The sequence below is a fragment of the Leucoraja erinacea genome, chromosome 10 (assembly GCF_028641065.1).
Source record: "Leucoraja erinacea ecotype New England chromosome 10, Leri_hhj_1, whole genome shotgun sequence".
Classification (NCBI taxonomy): domain Eukaryota; kingdom Metazoa; phylum Chordata; class Chondrichthyes; order Rajiformes; family Rajidae; genus Leucoraja; species Leucoraja erinaceus.
The window spans coordinates 56,018,510-56,031,704 of record NC_073386.1 but is presented as its reverse complement, the minus strand read 5'-3'; the positions used below and the strand labels follow the sequence as shown (position 1 = coordinate 56,031,704).

General features: G+C 41.6%; 1 protein-coding gene across 1 annotated transcript in view; it reads right to left on the bottom strand.

The window, feature by feature from the left end:
• Positions 1–6,593: 6,593 nt before the first annotated feature.
• The window catches only part of stxbp3 (syntaxin binding protein 3), a 92,272-nt gene continuing 85,670 nt past the window's right edge, over positions 6,594–13,195 (bottom strand). Inside the window, exons 17-19 of the mRNA XM_055642395.1 lie at positions 9,239–9,324; positions 7,874–8,022; positions 6,594–7,606 (exon numbers count right to left, since the gene is read on the bottom strand). Coding sequence (XP_055498370.1) covers positions 7,545–7,606; positions 7,874–8,022; positions 9,239–9,324 — 297 coding nt within the window. The 3' untranslated portion in view covers positions 6,594–7,544. The remainder of the gene's footprint in view (positions 7,607–7,873; positions 8,023–9,238; positions 9,325–13,195) is intronic.

Here is a 13,195-nt window from a genome sequence, read left to right as displayed (position 1 = left end):
GGCCAGAATAAAGCAGGGCTGGCAACAGATGACCATTGTTAGCTGGGGAAAGATGTGCTTATGACAGGGAAACAAGGATACAAACAGTGGAACTAGTAGGATGACTAGGGTGGGGGAGGGTGAGAAAGGAATGCCAGAGTTACTTGAAATTAAAGAATTCAACATTCATACCGCTGGGTTGTAAGCTGCCCAAGTGAAATACGAGGTGCTGTTCTTCCAATTTGTGTGTGACCTGGCTTACATTAGAGGAAGCCCAGGATAGAAAGTTCAATTTGGGAATGGGAGGGGAATTAAAATGCTTGGCAATTGGGAGATCATGTAGGCCAAGGCGGACTGAGAGTAAGTGTTTAGTGAAAAGATCGACAAGTTTAAGTTTGGTCTTGCCCATATATAGGACCCCACACCAGGAGCACCAGATACAGTAGATGAGGTTGGAGGAGGTGCAAGTAAACCTCTGCCTCATCTGAAAGAACTGTCGGGGTCCCTGGATGAAGTTGAGGGAGGAGGTCTAAGGACAGGTATTGGCTCTCCTCTAGTTACAGGGGAAAGTACCTGGGGAGGGGGCAGTTTGGGATGAGTGAACCAGAGAGTTGCAGAAAGCAGAAAGCAGGATGGATTTGGGAAGATATGATTAGTGATAGGATCCCGTTGGAGGATGATGTGTGGTATGTGATGGCTGATGGGGTGAAAGGTGACAACTGGGGAGGGGGAGCAAGAACAGAACTACAGGATACAGAGGAGACAAGCGCAAGGGGCTCCTATGATAGAAGGGTGCAGGAGGTAGCCCCGATGCAGCCATCAATGTCGTGGAGATAGAGTTGGGGGATAGAGCCTATTGGTGATTTCAGTGGGGCAGCAGCAGCCAGAAACAATCAGTCTGTTGTCAAAGTCTCGATCCGTAATAAGAAGAACTCTAATCATTAACCATCAGCAGTGGTTTATTTTACTTGCGCAGAGAAGACAACTCAAAATATACAAAGGTTAATTAGTTCAATGGTGATGTACAAAGGTTAAGCAGATTAAATTGTTAATCATCAGGTCTGCATGTAATACACAAGGAGACCACTTTTGATGAAGTACGGAGGTTAAGTAAATCAATGTGTTAATCACATTGCTGAGTTTGCCCCTGCTAGCAAAGTGGGCAAGTATCTCATAAGTCTTTACAATACTAATGGACTTCGACACTGTCTGGGCAGATCTGTTTATGGATTTTTGGGGCGAAAGTAAAAGCAGGCCATGCTGGGCTAGGTAACGATGAGGTTGAATGCTATGCAACACTTTCTGAGAAATGAAAGGTGGTTTTACATTATTACTGTTCTCAGACCAACCAGAAACAGCCTCCGATAGCTTGTCTTTAAGCTTTCCTTCTCCTGATATGAAAATGATTCATCCACTCTGAATTATCTTCAAACTTTGCTGCAATACAAAGTTCAATCATAATCGTAATTTATTAGCCAAGTATGTTTTGCAACATACGAGCAATTTAGTTTGCCACAGTCATACCAAAAAAAATCAACAACTACATAAGAATTTGACATAAACACCCAACACAGCAGCTCCTCCCCATTCCCCACTGTGATGGAAGGCAATAAAATCTTATCTCCTTTCCTGCTTTTCTCCTGTGATCGCGGCAGTCAAACCATCCGCAGTTGGGGCGATCGAAGTTCCCGCAGCCGGCGATCGAAGCTCCCGCGTCGGGGCGGTCGAAACTCCTGCGGCCTGGAGCTCCTAAAGTCAGTCTCTAACCAGGGATCGCGAGCTCCATGTTGTTAAAGTCCGCAGGCTCCCGAGGTCGATCCCTGTCAAAAGGATCGCAAGCTCCACGATGTTAAGTCCCGCAGGCTCCCACAATTAGAGCTCCGAGGTCCCAGCAAGAGGCTGCCAACTCCACGATGTTAGGCCGCAGTGCAGACGGAGAGACGACACGGAAAAAGTTGCATCTCCTTCGAGGAAAGAGATAAAAAAAAGTTTCCCCCACCACCCCTCACAAAATACAAAACTAAAGATAAACTAAAGCACACATTTTACAACAGAATAAAAACGCAAAGAAGGAAAAAGATGAGACAGATCGTACGGCACCTCCCTGGTGCATTGGAATTAAATATCAAACATGTTGTATTATGTAATGTAATGGTTACCAGACTGTCAGCTAAATTAGAGTTGTCAACTGACAGCCAAATGAATGCTTTCCAGCTAAATTAACAGTACCACATGTCGTACAAGCAGGCTCGCTTAGGAATAAACAAATGGGTGTTTGGGAAAATGCTTGGGATACCCTGGAAGAACCAGTTGATCATGAGATAAACCTTTTCAGAGACATCTGAAACTAGCTCAACACCTGTTGCGGCAAAAAACTCTTGTTTTTGACAATATGGAGGATAGCTGATTTAAAATATAGTCAACTGTTCTTAGATTAGGGTGGAAGCTAGGGGTTTTAGGTGCAAAAATGCCTATCGCACATGAGCTTACAGGACTCCACCTAGCTTTCAGAATGGCACTGGGGCACACAGGTTCTTTGAAAGGTCTCCAGTCCAAACTTTTTAACAGAGTTCCCAACAAGCTTTGGTTGTTAAAGCCTTTGAGGCTGAAACGCGTGTGAGATTTAGTGTTTATTTGCTACTTACTGTTCTTTATATTATTGTTTATTTGTGATTTTATTGTTGCATTAACTGAGCTTTTTAATTGTTATCTTTTCATTGCTTGGCTGTTGCTTTAATACATTTTCTTTAATAAAATTGATACCGTCTGAGTCTTCTTCCTCCATCATTGATCCAAATCCTCAAACCTAGCTTATGTTTCATTACATTTTGCAGTAGTCAGCAGGATTCAATGAAAATGTGGAGAAAGAAGGTGAAACCCGAGATCGTTCCGGTTTCCAAAGTGGGAAGACAACCCTGAAGGATTCGACAGCTTGACCAATGTAATGGATAGATGGGGATCACCTCACTATTGGAAGAGAGAGTTAAAGGATCAGCCAGAAAAGTTGCCAAACTTCATCATAAAAAGCTTAGAGAAAACTGGGGCAGCATGGTGGCGCAGCGGTAGAGTTACTGCCTTGCGGCACCAGAGACCCAGTTTCGATCCTGACTACGGGAGCTGTCTGTACTGAGTTTGTATTTTCTCCCCGTGAGTGCGTGGGGTTTCTACGGAAGCCCCGTTTTCTTCCCACACTCCAAAGGCGTAAATTTGTAGAGTTAATTGGCTTGGTCAAATTGTCCCCAGTGTGTGTAGGATAGTGTTAGTGTGCGGGGATCGCTGGTTGGCATGGATCACATGGGCTGAAGGGCCTGTTTCCATGTGGTGTCTCCAAACTAAATTAAAGGAAATGGCCTTCCCCATGAAGAAAAAGGGCCTCCCATATGTGGGATGGATATTTGCCACTGAGCTGAAACAGCAGTGTGTCACAAACAAAAACCTTAAGTCTGAAATTGAAAGAATGAAAAGGGAGCCGCCCAAACTGAAGGATCAAAAAGCTGTTAGCTGCCTTGGGAAAAAAACTGTGAGACCTTGACTAACACAGCCAGGGCTACACAGGAACAGACAAAAAAGGTGGAATTGAAACAAAATTAATCCCCATTGTTGGTTAGCCACTATCAGCAAAACAAATTAAATAAGGATTGGTGAGTGGGCCCAGCAAAACCACATGCTATGTTATCACAAGGTGACAGGGACCCTAACCACTGGGTTGGGGATATTTGTCAAAGTCAAGGGGTGGGAAAGTATTGGTACACTACCCAAACAACCCTCCGCAATATTTCATGTGATAGGAGAAGAATTAGGCCATTCGGCCCATCAAATCTACTCTGATCTATTTTTCCCTCTCAACCCCACTCTCCTGCCTTCTCACCATAACCCCTGACAATGGCTGAAATTCTTGTGCATAGGCAAGATAATCCATTTTGGGACAATACAGGAACAGGCAGTGCCAGTTTCTGCAGATTAGAAAAAACATATGCAGCACGAATAAGATATTTAGCTGAGAATAAGGGCAGATGTGACTTTGTTTTTCAGCAAAGCTGTGGGTGGCAGATGTTGGCGCACATGTTCACGATCAGCAGATAGGATACCAATCTTCTGTAATGGACATATGTTTATGGGACTGATGGGAATTGTGAAGGAAACAAACTGAACTTTCCACTGTTCAGGCTTGTGCTTGTGTACTCAGTAACATAAAGTTAGATGGACGCCCTGGACAGACAAGGGGTGGAATGCAAAGTAACACATTGTTTTATGGAGAGAATGGGTATGGAGAGAAGGCAGGTACAGGATACGAGTTGGATGATCAGCCATGATCATATTGAATGGCGGTGCAGGCTCGAAGGGCCGAATGGCCTACTCATGCACCTATTTTCTATGTTTCTATGTTAAGCTACTATAAAATGAATATAGCTAACAGCTAGATGCATGCTTTTCAACTAAATTAATAACCATTGTAAATATGTCACACAAGCAGGCTTGCTTAGAAAAAAAACCAATGAGACGCTTGAGAAAGTGCTGGGGTTAACTTAGAAGAACCATAAAATTTAATAAACATTATTCCCTTACCATGTATCTGTACACTGTGAATGTCTTGATTGTAATCATGTATTGTGTTTCAGCTGGCCGGTAAGCATGCAACAAAAGCTTTTCACTGTACCTCAGCACACGTGATAGCAATGTTACAAAATTTTGAGATTTTAAAAATCAAGTCTGCAATTTATCCCATCAGATAAAGCATAACAATAAGTTTAATTTGACACCAAATTAACTTTCATATCTCAAGTATTAAAAAAGTTATGGCCATTTTCATACTCTGAAATTAGCGTCTTGTTCCCTATTGATTTTCAATGGACATTACAAAAAAGCTGTGATCTTGGATAGTCAATAGCCCATTTCTTAAGGAAAGATTAACATTTTTAAATAGCCCAACTGTCCAAAGATTATTCACAAATAATTCACAATATAACATGATTTTTATATCTAATTTACATTAATTTATAGGCCAAATGGAAGGAATTTAGTGTTCAATTGCTGTAAATAAATGCCCATTTAAATCGGCTTTCTAGTGGGTTCATGTGGAACGCGCTGGTTTAGAACGTTGACATCGCGCTGGATTAGTGCCCTCAAATGCCGAGAAAAATACTGTGGGATATAAAAAGCCCAAAATGAACTACTCGCTATAGATAACTTGATATATAGGGTTATATATATGCCCCATTTAATGTAAAAATAAGGTACATACCTTTAATTGTTTGCTTTATAAAACCCTGGGGCTGCGAGAGGTTGCGGAATGAGACAGTAATTTTAAACTATTATAACTATATTATCGAGGCCTATAAAACTAATAATACCTTTTACGACCGGGTCTTGCAGCGATTTTTCGTTAATGATTTACTAGGCTGAACATCTGCGATTAGTACAGCCTAGTAAAAATCGCGTTTTAAACCCGCCCCCTCCAAACAGCGCCAAAATCGCGGACCTGGCTGTGGGCAGATTCCCAATGGCGATTCAGGTAGGTTTTGTAACATACCTACACGTGATAATAAACTCAACTAAGCAGTAAATTATGAGGCTATTTGCAAGGTCACTGGGATAAACTTTTATCTTGTCAGAGACAACCGACACTAGCCTGGCACCTGTTGTGACAAATAATTCTTGTTTCGACACTAAGGAGGGCAGCTGGTTTTAAAACATAGACAACTGTTGTTCTTAAGATTAGGGTTAAACTTGGGCTTTCAGGTATTAAAATGCCGATTACACATAAGATCACCAGACATCACCTAGGGCTGAGCTTCTGGAGCAGCATCAGGGCACACACGTTCTTGGAAAGTTCTCCAATTCAAGCTTCTAAATGGAGTTCACAACAAGCTTTAGAAGTTACGGCTTTGGAAGCTGAAACACGTGTGAGATTCTGATTTTATTAACCAATTTCTGCTGCATTTACGATGTTTATGTCATGGTTTATTTATGCCTTTATTGTTGCTTCAACTGAAGCTGTATTGCTATTCTATTTGTAATTTCTCGTTGCTTGGTGGTTGCTTTAATGTTACCTTAATACATGCTTGTGCTTTAAATGTTATATTAGTCATAAAGTGATACAGTGTGGAAACTGGCCCTTAGGCCCAACTTGCCCACTCCGGCCAACATGTCCCAGCTACACTAGTCCCACCCACCTGCCTTTGGTCCATATCCCTCCAAACTTGTCCTATCCATGTACCTGTCTAATGTTTCTTAAATGTTGGGATTGTCCCTGCCTCAACTACTTACTCTATTGTCCGAGTGTTTTTCCTTCATCATTGATCCGAATCCAAAACCTGTTAGTATTCTGTTACATCCCTGGAGCAATATTAAGCTCACCAATGTCCTTTGTTATGCTGTTTAATTAATATTCTGGTTCAACAAAAAGTACCCTCTTGAAGCACCTCAAGTATTTGAAAATAGACTCAAGCATTATAAGTTTGTTCAAATTTTCAAGTGTGTACACCATTGCAAAAGACAGTTCCCTCATTGTAATTTTTCATTTGTAGACAAAAGTGCCGGAGAAACTCAGCGGGTGCAGCAGCATTTATGGAGCGAAGGAAATAGGCAACGTTTCGGGCCGAAACCCTTCTTCAGACTGATTTTCATTTATTAGCTTATTCAAAGATATATAGTAGATTCAACATATTTTAGACTCTGCTTGGTATTTGGCACCCTGTATAACAAAATGCTGAAAACGTTTTAATTACTAACATTTCACTGCTAAACAAAAACATGGCAGTTATGACAGGCCTGTGCAAATAGTTCCTATGCATCTCCTCACTCATTAATTTGGATATACACATGAGCCACATTGGCCCAGCTCAGGAAAAGAAAAACACACAAATTGGTGGCACTTTACTGGATGAGCAGCTGAAGGACGAGATTTACGTTATGTTGTACAAAATCATAAAGGCATAGGTTTTAGGTACTATTGCGGCATTATTCTGCTGTTGCACTGAAGTATATTACACATTGCAACCAAACTTTTTAATGCGTTAAATCTGAGTGATTTAAATCATTTACAAAATGTCTACTGATTTAATCCAAAATACATTTTTTTAGACGTTAAAACCCTGCATTAGCATTTACATTTCAATATTAGATAGAATGTATCTTTTCATAACTATGTTTTACATTTAACAATTTTATTCAAATCCTATGTTGACATATATTATGGACAATATATTCAAAATATGGCTGTAAAATGTACAAGGCCTACAACCAACATTCATTTTAGAAAAGACGTGCATATTGTCATCATTTGAAAAAAATATGCAGGCGTTACTAATAGTAACAAATTATGATCAGTACAATATCCTCGTTGATTTACAGGCAGAAAACTAGAAATATTTTTGCCAATATTGACCCTTTCAAAACATTCATTTGCAGTATTAATATTGCAATTGTGTTAGATTTCACTGGGTTGTTCAATACAAGCCGTGTACTTCATTTAGCAAAGGTTGACTGCGGGGAGATTAAGTTCTTGTTGTTTATGTTAAATGAGATCAATACAAGTGGCTGTCTTTAATCCGTATATGGTTCTTTTACTTGTTCAGTTTGTTCAGATCGTCTAGTAATCTTGTGGGTGTAAGAATATGAGTTGAACCTGGAGGGTGTATAAGTAAAACATATTCACTAACACTGAATGTGATATATTATATATACAGGTACTATAAATCCTCTGATTTTAATACATTATCATACTTTACTTAGGCCAAGATTAGCCCTGAACATATATTCAAAATGCATTTAACATTTAAATTAGATCACCATAAATTAGGCATAAAAGATACAATAATTTGGTCAACATTTGAATAAATCCCAAATTTACATGGTTGAATTGCTGTTGAATAAGAGATTCCAAAGTACTTACCAATAATGACCTCACAACATTTACTGGCTTTAGAAACTTCATAAGCACAGCGCATTTCTGAATATGTTATACCTCCTATTATGAATATAATTAGTTTTAAACCACCTCTGCGGTCATCTGGGAGATTGCTTTTGTTCCCCTGTCGAGCACTAAACGGGAGATATGAGTCAGTAACTTGTGCCTGAGTCTTGACAATCAGAAGAAATTAATTAGAAAGAGCCCCGAATTATAACAGTCTAAATGTAAAACTCTTACATGTACTGTGCACAAAAATCTCAAAGGCCTAATGAGATACTCAAGTCCAGATATTACCACACATAAATGATTTATTTATTTCCTTTTTGCTCAATAAAATATGCCAAGAAATGGAAATTCAGCCCTGCAAAGGGCAGTATAAATAATATTTTAATTGTTACTACACTGAAGAGACACTGTAACGAAGGAGCTGCATTCCTGTTTAAACTCCCCCGAGTAACACCAGCTACCACCATCATCATCCTTGCAGGAACGACAGGCAGAGAGAAGTTCATGAAGATGGGGATAATGTTGGGCTGAAGTTTTTTTATTCAATATAAGGAGTATTGTGGGAAAAGTTGATGAACTTAGAGCTTGGATCATTGTTTGGAACTATGATGTGGTGGCCATTACGGAAACAAGGACGTGCTGGCTCTGGAGAGGGTCCAGAACAGATTTACAAGAATGATCCCAGGAATGAGTAGGTTAACCTATGATGAGCGTTTGTCGGCGCTGGGCCTGTACTCGCCGGAGTTTAGAAGAATGAGGGGTATTGAAACATACAGAATAGTGAAAGGCCTGGATAGAGTGGATGTGGAGAGGATGTTTCCACTGGTGGGAGAGTCTAGGACTAGAGGTCATAGCCTCAGAATTAAAGGACATTCTTTATGAAGGCGATGAGGAGAAATTTATTTAGTCCGTGGGCGGCGAATCTGTGGAATTCTTTGCCACAGAAGGCTGTGGAGGTCAAGTTAGTGAATATTTTTAAGGCAGAGATAGATAGATTTTTGATTAGTACAGGTGTCACAGGTTATGGAGAGAATGCAGGAGAATGGGGTGAGGAGGGAAAGATAGATCAGATATCACGGTCCACACTGACCAACGATCCCCACACGTTAACACTATCTACATACACTAGGGACAATATTACATTTTTATTCCAAGCTTTGCACAGAATACGAAGATCTCAGAGAAAACCCACGCAAATCACGGGGAGAACGTACAAAACTCCATACGGACAAGTCCCCGAAGTCAGGATCACACCCGGGACACGGGGCTCTAGCGCTGAGAGACAGTAGCTCTACCGCTGTGCCACCATGCCACCCATAGTAGATTTGAAGTAAAGTATACCTTACAGCTCCTGAGCCATTCCAAGCAGCACTGCAGCCAGAGCAGTGAGGCCAATCATGGGAATCAAGCTTGTTGGCAATGGAATCCTGCACACAAAAAACAGCACAAATACTGTTATAACATGAACATAACAAGGTTTCATGCTCTTAAATGTTAAACAAATAGTGAAATAGGCATTAATAACAACCGTATTAGTAAGATACAGCAGAAATTTAAGTGGCATTTCAAACAAGTGTTAACTTGTTTGATAAGTATTAAATTCGAGGAACAGCACCTCTTATTTTGCTTGGGCAGCTTACAACCCAGCGGTATAACTATTGATTTCAAGTAACCCTTGCTTTCCTTCTCTCCGTCCTTCCCCCACCCTGGTTATCGGACTAGTTTCACTGTCCTTCTGACTAAATTTACTGTTTGTAAGCCTCATTGTCACCTTCCCCTCAGCTAACTATGAACCATTCTACATTTCCCTATCATTGTTTGCTTTGAAGATCGTTTTCATACCTTACCCGTCCACATATCTAGACTCCCTCTCCACTGACTCAGTGCCACTGTGGTAGAGTCACTGGCTTACAGCATCAGAGACCCGTGTTTGATACTGATAATGGGTGCTGTCTACACGGAGTTTGTACGTCCTCCATGTGACCACGTGGGTTTTCTCTGGGTGCTCCGGTTTCCTCCCACATTCCAAAGACGTGCAGGTTTGTATGTTCATTGGCTTCTGTAAATTGTTCCCAATATGTAGGCTAGAACTACTGCGAATGGGTGATCGCTGGTCGGCGCAGACTCAGTGGGCCGAAGGGCCTGTTTCCACGCTGTTTCTCTAAAACTATGAACCTTTTTCACCCGTCAGCCCCTGTCCCATGAGGCAGAAGATACAAAAGCTTGAAAGCATGCACCATCAGATTCAGGAACAGCTTCTTCACTGCCATCACACTACTGAACCACTAAGCTAGGGTGTAGTCCCAATCTTCCAACCCATCTCATTGTGGGCTTTGGATGTTTTTCCCTGTAACTGTCCTGCTATAATGACATATTACTATATTCCGCACTCTGGTATTTTTCTCTTTGCACTAGCCATTGTACTTGTGCAGGTTAAACATCAGTATGAAATAGTTTGATTTCATTTGACTGGATAGCATGCATTCAAAATCTTAGCACAGTACATTGGTGACAATAAAAAACAAATATCTTCTTCCCGTCCCCCCCCCCCCCCCCCCCCCCCCCCCCCACCCCCACATCAGTCTGAAGAAGAGTCTAGACTAAAACGTCACCTATTCCGTTGCTTCATAGATGCTGCCTCACCCGCTGAGTTTCTCCAGCATTTTTGTCTACCTTAAACAAATACCAATATCACTGACAGTCACAGTCATAGAGTGATATGATATAGTGTGGAAACTGGCCCTTCAGCCCAACTTGCCCACACTGGCAAACATGTCCCAGCTACACTAGTCCCACCTGCCTGCATTTGGTCCATATCCCTCCAAACCTGTCCTATCCATGTAACTGTCCAACTGTTTCTTAAATGTTGGGACAGTCCCTGCCTCAACCTCCTCTCTGGCAGCTTGTTCCATACACCCACCACCTTTTGTGTGAAAAAGGTACCCCCTCAGATTCCTATTAAATCTTTTCCACCTCACCTTAAACCTAAATCCTCTAGTCCCCGATTCACCTACTCTGGGCAGCGACTCTGTGCATCGAAACAGTCCTCAACAATGCCTGCACTCATCATGCCAGCCTCTGAATCCCACATTTCAGCAAAGAACTGTTGCACCACCAGTAACTTTCAAAAGAGATTTTGAATCAAAAGATTTTGAGCCTTTCATTCAACATTTGTGAAATTATATTATTCTAAATTAATTTCCTATTCCTAAAAAATTAATACCAATAATAGTTAACAACGCCTTTAACCAAAGAGACAATCTTACACTACAAGAAAGAGTTTGACTAGCAATTATTCCTTATAATGTTGCCCGCAATATTCCCTGTAACAAGTAGTCAAAGGTGGGCTATTGAGTATAAGAGTCAAAAAGGACATGTTGCAGTACTTTGGTTAGGCTGCATTTAGAATACAGTGCACAGTTCTGTTTGCCCCATTATAGGATGGTTGTGGAAGTTTTGGGGAGCGTACAGAAAAGGTTTACCATAATGCTGCCCAGATTGGAGGGTATTACTAATAAGGAAAAATTGGATTGTTTTCTGTGGAAGTTTGGATGTTGAGGGTAAACCTGACAGAAAAATATAAAATTATTAGAGGTATAGATAGGGCAAACAGGGCAAACACGCAGTCAGCCGAGATAAGTTTAACTTAGCATCATGGTCGGCATGGATATTGTTCCTGTGCTCTACAGGTCTATGTTTTATGTTCCATGTTCTATCATAGGTCCTTGGCTCGAATTCCCATGAAAGTCTCCATTCTAGAACCCAGGTGTGGAGTAGTGTATTGGGGTCTGCGGGTTAAACAAAAGCTGGAACTTCACTCTTTCTCATAGAATTACATTCATTGCAACCTTTCTTTTGGAAATTGCCTGTATTCATCCCATCCTTAACATAAGCCATTTCTCCTATCAGTTGGCAAGACTGATTTTTTAACACAGAGTTGGCAAGACTGAAAACATTTTTCACACAGAGAGTGGTGAATCTCTGGAATTCTCTGCCACAGAAGGTAGTTGAGGCCAGTTCATTGGCTATATTTAAGAGGGAGTTAGATGTGGCCCTTGTGGCTAAAGGGATCAGGGGGTATGGAGAGAAAGCAGGTACAGGATACTGAGTTGGATGATCAGTCATGATCATATTGGATGGCGGTGCAGGCACGAAGGGCCGAATGGCCTACTCCTGCACCTATTTTCTATGTTTCTATAAGACCTTAACAGCATTGATGCGGAGGGATCTTAGAATCTAAAGTTCATAGCTCACTACAGGTGACAATACAAGTAGATAGGGTGGTAAAGAAGGTATTGTAGTATGTTTGCCTCCATTGCTAGGGGCATGAAGTACAAGAGTCAGGAAGTCATGATGCAACGCTGCAGGACTTTGGTTTGGTTGTATTTGGAATATTGTGTTTGGTCTCTGGTCAGCCCATTACAGGAAAGATGTGGAAGCTTTGGAGAAGGTGCAGAGGAAGTTTATCCCAATGCTGCCTGGATTAGAGGGGTTCAGCTGCAGGGAGAGGCTGGATAGATTTGGATTGTTTTCTCTGGAACGTTTGAGTTTGAGGGTACACTGGATAGATGTATACAAAATTATGAGCGGCATAGGGTGGACGGTCGGAAGCTTTTCTCAGGGTGGAAATGTCCAACACTAGAGTGTATAGCTACAAGGATAGAGGGGGAAAGTTTAATGAAGGTAGACAAAAGTGCTGGAGAAACTCAGCAGTTGCAGCAGCATCTATGGAGCAAAGGAAATAGGCAACGTTTCGGGCCGAAACCCTTCTTCAGACAGTTTAATGAAGATGTGCGGGGCAAGTTTTTTTCATAGGGTGGTGGGGGCCTGGAACACATTGCCAGGGGTAGTGATGGAGGCAGATACGATAGCGGCATTTGTGAGGCTTTTGGACAAGTACATGGAAATGCAGGGATTTATGGATATGGATCATGTGCAGGCAGATGAGATCTGTTCAGCTAGGCATCATGTTCAGCACCAACAAGGTGTGTCGAAGGGTCCGTTCCTGTGCTGTACTGTTCTATTGGACAGGCAGTGATTCTGTGGCAGCAAAAGAGACTCCAGGATGGCGTACTGGAGCCAGAGTGCAGGATATCTTGGTGTAACTGCAGGACATTCTTGTGGTGGAGGGTAAACAGCTGGAGGTTGGTGTGCACATTGGAACAAGTGGCATGGGTAAGAAAAGGGATGAGGGCCTGCAGAGTGAATACAGAGTTAAGCAAAAGAACTGTGCAGGAAGGAACTGCAGATGCTGGTTTAAAATGAAGGTAGACACAAAATGCTGGAGCAACTCAGCGG